Below are 13,637 nucleotides of genomic sequence, written 5' to 3'. Positions count from 1 at the left end.
TCCCTCAATCTTCGTCTTGGTCTTCCTACTGGTCTCTTACCATCAGGTTTCCCAACAAGAATCCTGTAAACTCTTCTTTACTCTCCCATTCGTTCCACATGGCCTGCCCACCTAAGTCTTCTTGATTTAATCATTCTAATAATATCTGGACATGATTACAAATTATGTAACCTTCTCCACTCACCTGTCTCGTCATCCCTTTTAGGCCCTAAGGATCTTATTTTCAAATACTGTCAATTTATGTTCCTCTTTGAATGTTAGGGACCAAGTTTAGTATCCATATAATATTATAGGCAAAATTACTGTTTTGTATATTTTAACTTTCTTAGATATTAAACAACAAGTCACAAGTTTATGAAGAGAAAAGTAGCATGCATTTCCTGAATTAAGCCTGCTTTTTATTTCCTCTTTAATAGAATTTTCATTTGTTAGTATTACTCCTAAGTACTTGAATTTGGAAACTGGTTCAAACGAGTTATCAATAATTAGATTTTGATTATTACCTAACACTTGGTTTCGGCCTGTAAGCATATATTTAGTTTTCTCTTTGCCAATATCAATAAAATATTATTTCCTAATGTAACCAAAAATTAACATATTATATTCCAGTACACAGTGCTGGAAGAAAATGTAACATATATATACATATTTGGTTAAGACTGGAAAAGTATCGTATTTCCCAAAAAATGTTATTTCATTTGTGCAATGTTGTCGTTGCAAACTAGAAGTTCTTGAACCTATGAAATCTGATAGAATGTGGTTCTGTATCCATTCTATGTAAAATAGGATTTTGTTGCAGACAAGATTGATTTATATTTTAAGAATCCTTATGCTATTGCCCATTCCAAGAATTAGAAACAATATTTTTTGTTACAGAATCTATTCAGGGTAATAACAACACTCCACCATCATATGGACAACCAAGCAAAATTAAGAGCTCAGGTAAAATCCATGAGAGGATTCCAGTGTTGCCAAATCTTGCTGCTCTTCGGCCTACAAATCCTCCACAGAGTGTTTCAGCTGTGTCTTCAAATCAAGATTTTATGCGAACACCTCAAGCTGGCGTTGCAGGGTAAGAAACTATGTTAATGTATAATTAATTTTTAAGTTTATTTAGTTTCAATGTTTGGAGTAAATACCCACACACAGATTGATATGTCGTAAAAGGAGTTTTGTGTATGAGTTCTTGTTTCATGTCCATCTTATGGACAGATAAGTTAATCGGGACTAGACCTATAGTGTAAAGTGAAATTTAAACCACTATGCTCCTCCACCGGTATCAAACATGTTACTCGTTGATTATGTACAAGGCAGTGATGATGATGTAAAAGGAATAGCACAGTAATTGCAACTTTTAACTACATATGGAAAAATTTCCAACATAGCTATGCATAAAAATAGATATGGAGCTCACCTAGCCTCATGTCAGTGATCAACCTTGAGGGTGGGGGCATGGTAAGGGTGAACAGAGCATGGTGCTGGTATCCACCTCCAGTATGCTGAGATTGAGAATGTGGCACCATTTGGCTTGTCAGGGAAATAACAGTGAATTTTACAGATCATCTGGAATTTAAGTGCATTTTTGATTCTTCAAGAGAAAAAGTTGCAAAATAAACAAGTGGTTTTTCTCCACTTCCGGATTTGGTTCTTGTGATTCCACTCCCGAATAAGATTCCGTTCACAAACTTGTTCCTTTTGTACTTATGATTCTAAGTCTGGTACAAAATTATGGTTCCATTGAATTTCAGTTCTACATAGACTCGTAGGTAACATATTTAATTTTCACTTTTATATGCAAGGTTTTTAGAAAGAATATCAAAGTCAAAGTTGTAGTCCAGCTACACTGATTGATAACTAAAGCAGGTTGACATTATTATCATAATTATCGGAAAGGTTTGTGAAGAAGAGGTTATCTATCGTCTATTATTTTATAGATCCTGTTGGCATTTAAATTTTGTGGCAGCAAGATTGTTAGCAAAATTGTAGAATTTTACATAATTAACGTGAGCCTGACTGTTACCTGTTGATTCTGCATAATAGAAGTAACTACGTGAATAGTGCAGAAAACAAATATAGTGTCATAGAAAATCCTGATTTTTTTGTGTTTGTTTATAAGCACATAGCATCTGGATAAATTTTTGTTGCATATAGTAATTGTTGCAAATCAGCTAGAAAGTGAAAAATTTTGTATGGTTTATGAAGATGATATAGTTATGAACGTTTCTGTTGTTTTTAGATCATTGAGATGTGCTATGGTGAAATAATGTACCTCTGTTACATTAGCCTGAGAGCTAGATGCAAGTGATTTTAGCACCTGACACATTTGATGCTGATTGTAAATTTACATTATTTGTCATATTTTCATGTTTTTTTGTGTGGGTAGTATGAAATTTGTTTTATAAAAAGTGATGAAAGTGAATATTCATGATAATTAACAGACATGCGTATTTAATTGAGGAACACAAGGTTCGAAAGGAAAAATCATGATGATAAACATGTCTGGAAAAATTTTGAATTTTGGACTAGAACACCTGGAACTGTCGGGGAATTTCATAATCAAAAAATTGTAACAACCCTGAACTGTCCTTGCCTCTGCTACGGGTGACTCAATTGGTGTTTGTTGGGTGGGCATCTTGCTGCAGCGACATTCCCCACTCTTGAAATTTGTTTTATATGGTGCATATTCTTAGGATGCCAAATTGTTTGTAAGATTGCATTTTCTTTTACTGAATTTTGGTGTTTCAGATTCTATATGTAAACAAGTTCATAAAAATCAGGTACAGTTCTGACACACCTCAGTGTTTTGTTCATGATATTTTGACTGCACCAAACTGACAGCACAGGTAAATTTCAAGTTTATGTTAAGCTTGAAATTGGATGATGATGCTATTTGATACAATTAACATATTATGGAGAAAGCAACTTCAGTGTTAATAACTGTGAATATTCTGAAATCCTGTACTGCCTCGGGAGTAGTCGTGTGCTTGTTGGACTAATGTAGCAGTCATATTTGTTTTAAAATGTATGTTTTTCTTGGCTAAATGTAGAATAATATGAGACTTTTCCATGTAGGTTTTCTGTGTTCCCTTATCACCGTGCTATGCATTCTAAATTTAGAAATAATTATGTACATCATATCCATCAGTTCGATATAACGTTAGAGATTGTCAGCCAACTAGTGTGGAAAGTAGAGGAGCTTCAGTTTCTGGTGTTAAACACCCAGATGCCACCCCTCACATCACGATTCATTGTGTCACGGCTCCCAGGTTAAAGGGCTCTCCAAATCATATCCTTAATTTTAAGTTACTAGACAGCATAGAAAAACAGGCAACTGTATCCAATTTCATTGTAATTGACATAATCAGTAATAATAACCCTTGGTGCAACAGCCCGTGAGTACCAGGGCTTACCTAACAACTGCTGGCATCACTCCCACCTGTCGAGGTGGGAGATCATCCAATCATTTATGGGGTGACGTGTGATTAGCACATCCAGCTCTCAGTCGTCGTTGCAGGTTTCTGTGACAGGGTTACGCTACTCATTTGTAGCTCTCCCATTTCCATACGATGGTGGGTGGCCACCCATCCCATACACAGGCCAAAATATCATGCGAAAAGTTGTTACACTTTCCCCAGGAGACTCAAACCTAGTCACGTCCCATAGCCAGAGCCCAAAGCATGATGCCTTAGGCTGCACAGTCATGATGTGGGACTGACATAATCAGTACCAGCAATATATTTCTTTTTAAGTACGCTTACGTATATTTTCTGATATTCTGTCTCTACAACATTATGTCTAATGTATAGTTTAATGCTATTTAATATACTATCTGTTCTGTTTTGATAAAATTTTCGTTGTTCATTTCAGAGTCAAACGTCGTAGCCTGGAACGTGACTCAAAACCCATACCAGGTGGAGGAAAACCTCGACCACCCATGAAACCAAAACTTCCAGCTCTTCCGAAATGTAAAGCACTCTATGATTACACAGCTCAGGATCTTGACGAGCTTTCCTTCCACGCTGAGGATATAATTGAATTAATTAAAGAACGTGAGTATTTGAATGTATTTGTATAGTGCCCATGAGTTTGCATTCAGTGATGGCAATAGAGGGGAAGGGAAATGGACACACAACACAGTTAAATATTTCACCTCTCTACCCCCAAACAGTCAAGGAAAAGCTTGCTTATTCAAGTAATTTTTGCCTCAAATATGCATTTTTCATGTTATGTATATAAATACATTTTTAATTGATTCCATGTACAGATGTATTCTCATCAGTTTTTAATTGAGACAATCCACGGATGTTTTCTCATCGATTTCTAGTTGAGACCATCCACAGATGTCTTCTCATGCATTTTTAATTGAGACAATTCACAAATGTCTTCTCATGCATTTTTAATTGAGACAATTCACAAATGTCTTCTCATGCATTTTTAATTGACAATCCACAGATGTTTTCTCATCGATTTCTAGTTGACACTATCCATATATGTCTTCTCATCCATTTTTAATTGAGACAATGCACATGTGTCTTGTCATCCATTTTTAATTGATTCCATGTACAGATGTATTCTCATCTGTTTTTAAATGAGACAATGCACACCTGTCTTGTCATCCATTTTTAAATGAGACCATGTACACGTGTGTTCTCAGTCATTCCTAATTGAGACCATGCACAAATGTCTTCTCATGCACTTTTAATTGAGACAATCCACAGATGTTTTCTCATCGATTTCTAGTTGAGATCATCCATATATGTCTTCTCATCCATTTTTAATTGACACCATGTACAGTGGGATCCATGAGTATTACCGTGTAAATTGTCCATCACTATGTTTATGCACTTTATTTGACCCAATAAGAGCTTCAGGAATTAAAAGAAAACTCAAAACAAGCTGTTGACAGCTTCTGCACCAGCATACAAAAAAATACATCGCTTAAAAACGCATGAAGATGTAAGAGAAAAATTACTAAAAATAGTCATGGACAATTTGCAAGGTAAGACTCGTGGATCCCACTGTACATATTTGTTCTCAGCCATTTCTAATCGAGATCATCCACAGATGTCTTCTCATCCATTTTTAATTGAGACAATCCATAGATGTTTTCTCATCGACATCTAGTTGAGACCACGACAGATGTCTTCTCATCAATTGAAATTGAGACAATGCACGGATGTCTTCTTATCCATTTTTAATTGAAACAATGCACCGGTGTCTTCTCATCCATTTTTAATTGAGACCATATACAGATGTATTCTAATCCATTTTTAATTGAGGCAATGCACAGATGTCTTCTCATCCTTGAAACAATGCATGTATGTCTTCTTATCCATTTTTAATTGAGACAATTCACAGGTGTCTTGTCACCCATTTTTAATTGAGACAATTCACAGGTGTCTTCTCATCCATTTTCAATTGAGACAATGCATGGATGTCTTCTTATCCATTTTTAATTGAGACAGTGCGCAGGTTTCTTCTCATCCATTTTTTATTGAGAGCATATACAGATGTATTCTAATCCATTTTTAATTGAGGCAATGCACAGATGTCTTCTCATCCTTGAGACAATGCACAGATGTCTTCTTATCCATTTTTAATTGAGACAATTCACAGGTGTCTTCTCATTCATTTTTAATTGAGACAATGCAGAGATGACTTCTCATTCTTGAGACAATTCACAGGTGTCTTCTCATCCATTTTTAAGTGAGAGAATCCATAGATGTTTTCTCATCTACTTCTAGTTTAGACCACGACAGATGTTTTCTCATCAATTTTCAATTGAGACAATGCACGGATGTCTTCTTATCCATTTTTAATTGAAACAATGCACATGTGTCTTCTCATCCATTTTTAATTGAGACCATATACAGATGTATTCTCATCTGTTTTTAATCGAGACAATGCACAGATGTCTTCTCATCCTTGAGACAATGCACAGATGTCTTCTCATCCATTTTTAATTGAGACCATGTACATACTTGTTTTCAGCCATTTCTAATAGAGACCATCCACAGGTGTCTTCTCATGCATTTTTAATTGAGACAATCCACAGATGTTTTCTCATCGTTTTCTAGATGAGACCATCCATATATGTCTTGTCATGCATTTTTAGTTGTGACCATGTACAAATGTGTTCTCAGCCAGTTTTATTTGAGACTATGCACAGGTGTGTGTATTTTCTCATTTGATACCATGCACAAGTACATTTTTTTAATCACTTTGGAACCATCATCGGCACATGGTATCTTAATGTCCCAGGAGAGGAGTGGTACACGTTTGTAAATCAAGTGCACTTTTCTTCAGAAACATTACTAATGTACGTGGCAGGGTGGTTAACACCTCATGCTACGATGCCAGAGGTCCCGGGTTGGAATCCCAGCCTGGGCATGGATGTTTGTGAGTGTTTTTCATCAATTTCATCATATCATCACTCATCTCCATCTTCACAAATTAGCCAAAAAGTGTCACAAAAAGCAAAGTAAAATAAAGCAACTTAATCAATCAATCAAACATTACTAATTGATGTTTTGTACTTCTTAATTGTTAGCTATAATGTAGTACAACATAATTGGTACTGTGCAGGCACTGAATACTTTTGTGGAAAACATATCAAATGCACAAATGTTAGTTGGTTAAATTTCATTCCTCATTTCCAGCAAAAGAAAAAAAATCATCTTCTTGTCCCCAATGAAAAACATTCTTTTAATTGAAAAATCCCATATATTGAATTTTCAATATGAATTTCTTATTGAAACATTTAACAAACAACTATTGGTATATTTTATATATAGGAATAATATCTAGATTTATATATCTTTCCGTTATTTTATGTTATTTTTCTATCTGTTGGAGTTATCAGGACTACGAGGATGATGATGAATTGACAAAATAAAATGATACATTCATGCCTTAAACAGGGTTTGAACCCAGGTTTTGAAGCATGATGGTAATCACTTGGCCACAGAGGTTGGGTAATGATATTTCTAAAGAGATCTCAGTTACATATTTGCAACACAAGCATGTAGAATCAATGATTAGCTAATGGAAGCAAAATTTTGCCCATGTTTTCTGTTCCAAAACTAGGTAAGCTGGTGGATAATAGAAGTGCAACTCAAATCGCATGCGTAATAGATGGTAAAAAATAATTATGAAAATAAAACTGAAATTAGATACAGAGCTCTAAAATTACTAAAATGGTAGAAGTGAGCGAAAGCACCTCAGTGCAGTAGAGCTGAGTTACTCATTTTGCAGAGATTGTACGTTATCTAGACTTCTCTCAAATGGCAAAGAAACCTTGAATTTTCTATTCAAGTTAATCATACGAGGGCTATTCAGAAATCAACTTTCGAATAGCTATGAAGGAAACACAAAATGAGAGACAAATTATGTATTATGTGCAGAAGATACATGAATAGTGATACTATTTTTCTACAGTCGCCACCCACCCACATTTAAACACTTGTTATACAGTGGTATGAGCTTTTGCAGTCCGTCCTCATTGCATGACACCACCTGGGTCCTCAGCCAGGTGTCACTGAATCCATGAACTCCTCGTTGTCTTCGAAGCACTGAGTAGCCAAGCAAGACTTCACCTTGGGAAAGAAATGGAAATCACTCGGTGCCACTCGGTCTGAGTTGTAGGGAGTATGATTTAAAAAATCCGAGAGGAAATTCTCCAGAAGAGTTCGTGTGCAGTAGTAGTGTGGGGCTTTGCATTATTGTGCAGGAGGATGACACCCTGGCTGAGTATCCCACGATGTTTGTTTTGGATCGACCTTTGAAGCTTCTGCAGCATTCGACAATACACATGTAGTGTGATTGTGATCTCAGGTTCCGTGACTCCGTCAACATTCCTTTAGAATCCCAAGAAACAGTTGCTATCATTTGTCAGTTCGACAGTTTTTGCTTGAATTTTTTGTGCTTGTTTGGAGAATGAGTGTGCATTCACTGTTATGACTGTTCCTTGGTCTCTGCATTCACGAACTTTACCCATGTCTCATCCCTAGTCACTAATCTGTCCAGAAATTTGTCTCCCATCTTCCTGGTAATGCTGAAGGAACATGAAGTCCGAAACCATTCTCTGAGCTTTGTGATCATCACCAAGATGTTTTGGTACCCACCGTGTACAGATCTTGTGTAAAACTAATCTCTCTCTAACATTTCCATAGAGAGTCATCCTGGAAATTTGAGGAAATTCCTCGGAGAGTTGCGAAATTGTGAAACAACGTTTTGCTCGCACAATTTCTTCAGTTTGTCAGACGAGTTCATCTGTCACAATTGATCCTTGACCTCCCTCATTGTGCACATCTACACGTCCATCCTTAAATTTTCTTCACCAGTCTCTCACAGCACTATCACTAATAATGCAATTGCCATAAACACGACACAATGGACGATGAACTTTGGCTGCGTTGACTCTTCTGCTTTTTAAAAAATCGAATCACAGCATGCACTTCACAACTGGCAGGAGCAGTAATAGGAGGGTACATGTTCGTCAGTCCTACTCCTGCACTGTTGAAGCAAATGGACTGCGATTGTGTGTGGAGTGCGATTACACATTACTGTTGGCTACCGCACATGCACCATGTTGGTTATGTATTGCTTTTTACAAGCCAATCGGAAGTTGATTTCTGAATAGCCCTCTTATGTTACATTTAATTCTGCATTATTTCATTGAAATGGGTATGTGGTTTAAAAACCACTAAGAATAAATTGCTGTTGTTATGGAAACATTAAAACACATCCTAGCATTCCTGTAGTTTACATTCCTTTTTATCAGTTTACGTATATTCCTTTTGGTCAGTGAATCATTCAGGTTCCTCAAGGACATTGAGAATTTTATATCGGATCGGTAATTTTATGATATTGACCAAAATTACTCACCAACCCATCCCTAATAAAACTTAAAAGGCAATACTTAATACAGTGTTGTTTTAAAGGACATACAGGAATATCAGTTGCTGACAACATATTTTATTTTGAAAAACCATTGACATGAACATTACATCATTAAATGAAAACTAACTGGTAACTTATGTGAAATTGACTTCTGTATCATACATTAAATGCAGGAAAGAGTATCATTGTCATTTCTTCCTTTTTTTCTTTTGCAGATGATGGAGGTTGGTGGCAGGGTCAACTCCGTGGCAAGAAAGGATTATTTCCACATAATTATGTGGAGAAACTTTAATTACAAATGCAAAATAATTAAATTTTGTGTATTTTTGATATGTTAGTATTATGCGCATGAAAGAAATGAATTGCATATGATTGGTACATGATAAACTTTACACTTATACAAAAGCAAGATATTTTTTGAAGGAAAATATTTTGTGTGAGAGTATGCATTATTAATGATTGAGTTGTAACCAAAGTAACTTCAGGGAGATTTATAGGGTTTTAATAGGTAGTTTCATTCCTATATTTCATCAAGTAGTGACATGAACTGTATATCTTCCATTAATTGTTGAGTATTATATTGTTAACAGAACTTATTTTGTTCTGAATATAATCCAAAGTATTTCAGAGAGTATATGTATACATGTTAATTAATGATTTTTATATTAATCTAGATATTGTTTGTGTGTATGAAACCATAGATTGTAGCATAATATATATATTAATGATTGCTTGTTAGCTATTTATACATGCGTGAGATAATTTATAAAAATATTTAAACTGATCTCGATTGTAATAAATATACTTATTACTAAAAAAAATCAGTGTTGTGAGATACCTAAGTGTAATGAATTCATGGGTTGTATTGAAGATGAAAGTGTATACCTTATCTGTAACAGATGTACTAGTATTTGGTTAAAAATATTTGCAGGCAATGAGCATGGTTTGGGTTGAGTGACGTTTAAAATATGTACACTACTGTTCACATAAAGTGGCACACTTAATAAGGTTGAACAGTTGAAGAATGTGCCACTTTATGATGTTTTGAATCCATAAGCATTATACATATTTCTTCAGGATTGAAATTAATACCATGATAAAAGGTAAAAGAAGAAGAAAAAGTGCCAGTTTTGGTACATATTTTCTTACTATGTGCTCAGTTTTTTTTAATATAAATCATGATGTACAGTCAAACGTCAATTTTACATTCCAATATTTAACATTTTCCTGCAGAATACATTCAAGCTTCCTCATCGCAATAAAGCAACATGTTCTCAAATTTTCCTGGATTTTACATTTTCCCAAGTTTTGAGTTTGTTCATTTTTGTCCCCTGAAAAATGTAAAATCGAATTTTTACCATATGCTGTCCCACAGGTTTGAAATGTCAAGTTACGTTGTTATTTATCATATAAGTTACGTTATGTCTTTTATTTAGCTTTATTCGTGATGCAGAGATCAGAAACACAGTAGAATGTTGCACACCTGTAAAAGATTCAGGGACTACATGTTATGCAGGCCCTGGACCTCGTACATGTACAGACTTCTTGGTTGTAATGATCCCATTGTAAGTCAATGAGAACATTACAACCCAGAAGTGTCTGTGTCTGTACATAACTACATGCCTTGTTCATGTCATATTGAGAATTTAAGTTTGAGTTTTAAGTCCACTTTATGCACAGACAGGCTACTTGAGACTGGACTTACAGTTTAAAGTGTGATCCGAACCACTATCGGCTGGGACCCTTTGATTACAAGTCGATGTCGTTACAACTGTGTCAATGAGGAGACTGATCTATTTAGAAATTTCAAATTTTGCTGCCTGTTTTGTCTGAATATCCACATGGTATATCCTAATTTAAAATTATCCAGTATCTGTTTGAGAGCAATAAATATTCTAAATTATCCAAATACAACGGAAACTCACTTTTATGTTCTCAGATGTTATATTTTTGTGCTTTGCACATTTTACCTTTCTAGATGTAACAAAGCAAATCTTTCCAGATTATACATACTCCCACATTGTAAATTTATTAACTATTGTCCCATGAAGAACATGTAATTAAGATTACAGTAAATCAATGAAATATTGTTAATTTAAATAGTTCTAATATTATTATAACAATAAGAAGAAAATAAATATTATTTGATTGAATATCTTTAATTTTTATAGGATTAGTTTCTGGTTTTGTTATGATAAATTAATATGAATTTCTAAAATTATCTGGATGATAATATTTTATCTGAATTTGCTTGTCTTTAGTACATTATAAAGTAAAGTACTAGTTTATTGCCTCCAAAGTAAATCTGGTGTTAAGAGGAGGTACTAAAATTAAAGGCAGTTAATTCGTACTGTATTATGAGCATTGGAAATTGCCAAAATGGTTACTAAAATTTATTTATGTATTACTGTAGGTATTCAAGATAGAACTAGATTCATGAAGCTTTGTCATATTACTGTATAATTGGAAGGTTTGGAAATTTTCATGTCAAAATATTTTGTTTGTCACTCCCATTTGTATACTATTTTTGAAATGATAAGTCACATAAATATGCATTTTTCAATGAGACTTTTTTTACTAATAGAACTTTCACTAGAAATTAATGATAAAACTAAGCATTTTATTGAAATAAGTATATCTGTATGGCTTTGTAATGTTATATATTTGAGGCCTCCCCGATGGTGCAGTGGTAGTGTTGTTGCCTTGTAATCAAGGGGTCCTGGGTTCGATACCCGGTGGAGGCACATAGTGGTTCGGATCCCACTTTAAACTGTAGATCCAGTCTCGATTAGCCTTACAGTGCACAAAGTGGACTTAAAACACCAAATCAATCAATCAAATCAATTATATATTTTAAACAATGTAGTGATTTTTAATGGGACCAAATGAAACATTTTTCTTAAATATTTTTTGTTATGGTTGAGAATATTTATTTCAGCTGCCAATTTACTGTCAACTTGTTACATGTATGAATCATGTATGTAGTTTTATATGAAAATTGAAATATCCGCAGTTAATTACTGTTTAGAATAATATATTTTGCAGACTATTTATTGAAAACTTAGAGTATAATATATGTAATCTTAGAGTATAATATATGTAATGTATTATTATAACACAATATTGGAATAGCATAAGTACACAGATTTTCATTGATATTTTTTTTGTCATAATATAAATGCCACATGTTGCATTTTTTAAGTGTATTTTTCACATTGTTATACTTGAGAAAACATAGATGTAATCAAATATGGTACAAGAATTGTGTGTGTTGGTTGTTGCAATGCTGATATTGATCATAGTTTACATGTCGATTATCCTATGATATATGTATGCTTACTGATCCTAGTCCAATGTTTAATGCTCATAATTCATGGTGCTTAAGCTTAACTAAAGACATAATTACATACATAGTATTATTTAATACCAATGATTATAATTTGCAGTCCAGGGCTCTCACAATGAGAAGTTTACAGAATAAAAATTAATATAACTATTTCTACAAATGCATAAAGTAGTTGTAAATAAATTACTCTGGAAGTTTTCACAGATATCTTGTTGAAATTTTTGAACTTTTTTTTGGAAAGGGGGGGGGGGGGGTGCATTGGGATTAATTGACCATCATGATAAATCAGGGATTTCTGAGAACATGTTAGATAATTGAACTAATATTTTAATCTGCTTTGAAAAGTCAAATGAAGTACTTTGTGTTGTGAAAGGCTGTTTTCCTCAGCTCCACAGTATTTTATTCCTGATGTATGCTGCTGTTGTATCTTACTTCGTGCTTTGCACCAACCTTCGTAAAGGCAACCCTTTTGTGTTGTCTCATGAAACGAATTTTTGGTCACGTATGGTTGTGAATTTGTAACTAATAAGACAAAATTAAACTAGCATTTGAATCAGTTAAGAAGTACATATTCTACAAAAGTATAGTGCAAATTTCAGCTTTTATATGAATATTTTTGAAAATCGTGTTCCTAGTCGTTTGAATGAGGAAGGGTATCTTGTATGTTTGTGAAATGAATTAATAATAGTGTTCACTCTACTTAAAATTTTGGTAATATGCTGACAATGGAATAATTTTTCTGTGCAATAAATATCAATTACCTTTTTCTCAAGAGTCTCATTTATGTAATATCATGAAGTTGATCCTAGAAGAATTTGAAGAATATGAGTGAGACTAGAATAATTGAAAATAGTGCTAATACACTATTACACTACACTAAGACACTATTAAAACTTAAGAATATATTACACAATAGCATTCTCCCTTTTCTATAGACACATTAAATTCACTGATTCAGCTACAAAAGTATTCAGTTTTCTACATTGGAATTAAAAATGTATTGTAATTTGTGCATTTCTTGTTGCAATAGTGATATGCAAGATATGACAATGTTAAAACTTCACAGAAACTTAAGTCACAGGACTAAAATATAAAGTAGTATTCTTTGTTAACTATGTTTGTGTTGATTGTAAGTACACTTAAGCATTTCCAAGACTCATTGCTGTTGCATAAGAAATATTGTAAATTGGGTGGAAAATTGATGGATAATCACAGAGCAAATCTTGGATTGGAGAATTAGAGAACGAATCCTGAATGAGTAATTCTGATTTGACTTTCCATCCCTAGTTTACAGTTTTGAATACCATTGCTCAACCAAAAACCTAAGATTTCTTACCATCCACTTCCATGTTCAGCCATGATATCTGTGCTTGAACACCATGTTAAGGAG

General features: G+C 34.0%; 1 protein-coding gene across 1 annotated transcript in view; it reads left to right on the top strand.

Moving 5' to 3' along the window:
• The window catches only part of LOC145994648 (unconventional myosin-Ie-like), a 164,340-nt gene extending 151,354 nt beyond the window's left edge, over nucleotides 1-12,986 (top strand). The window contains exons 22-24 of the mRNA XM_083130752.1: nucleotides 877-1,072; nucleotides 3,868-4,049; nucleotides 9,117-12,986. Coding sequence (XP_082986878.1) covers nucleotides 877-1,072; nucleotides 3,868-4,049; nucleotides 9,117-9,193 — 455 coding nt within the window. The 3' untranslated portion in view covers nucleotides 9,194-12,986. The remainder of the gene's footprint in view (nucleotides 1-876; nucleotides 1,073-3,867; nucleotides 4,050-9,116) is intronic.
• The last annotated feature ends 651 nt before the right edge of the window (nucleotides 12,987-13,637 follow it).

This window comes from Lepisma saccharinum, chromosome 11 (genome assembly GCF_977018435.1).
Source record: "Lepisma saccharinum chromosome 11, izLepSacc3.1, whole genome shotgun sequence".
In the NCBI taxonomy this organism is placed as follows: Eukaryota; Metazoa; Arthropoda; class Insecta; order Zygentoma; family Lepismatidae; genus Lepisma; species Lepisma saccharinum.
This window is presented reverse-complemented; position numbering and strand designations above follow the sequence as displayed.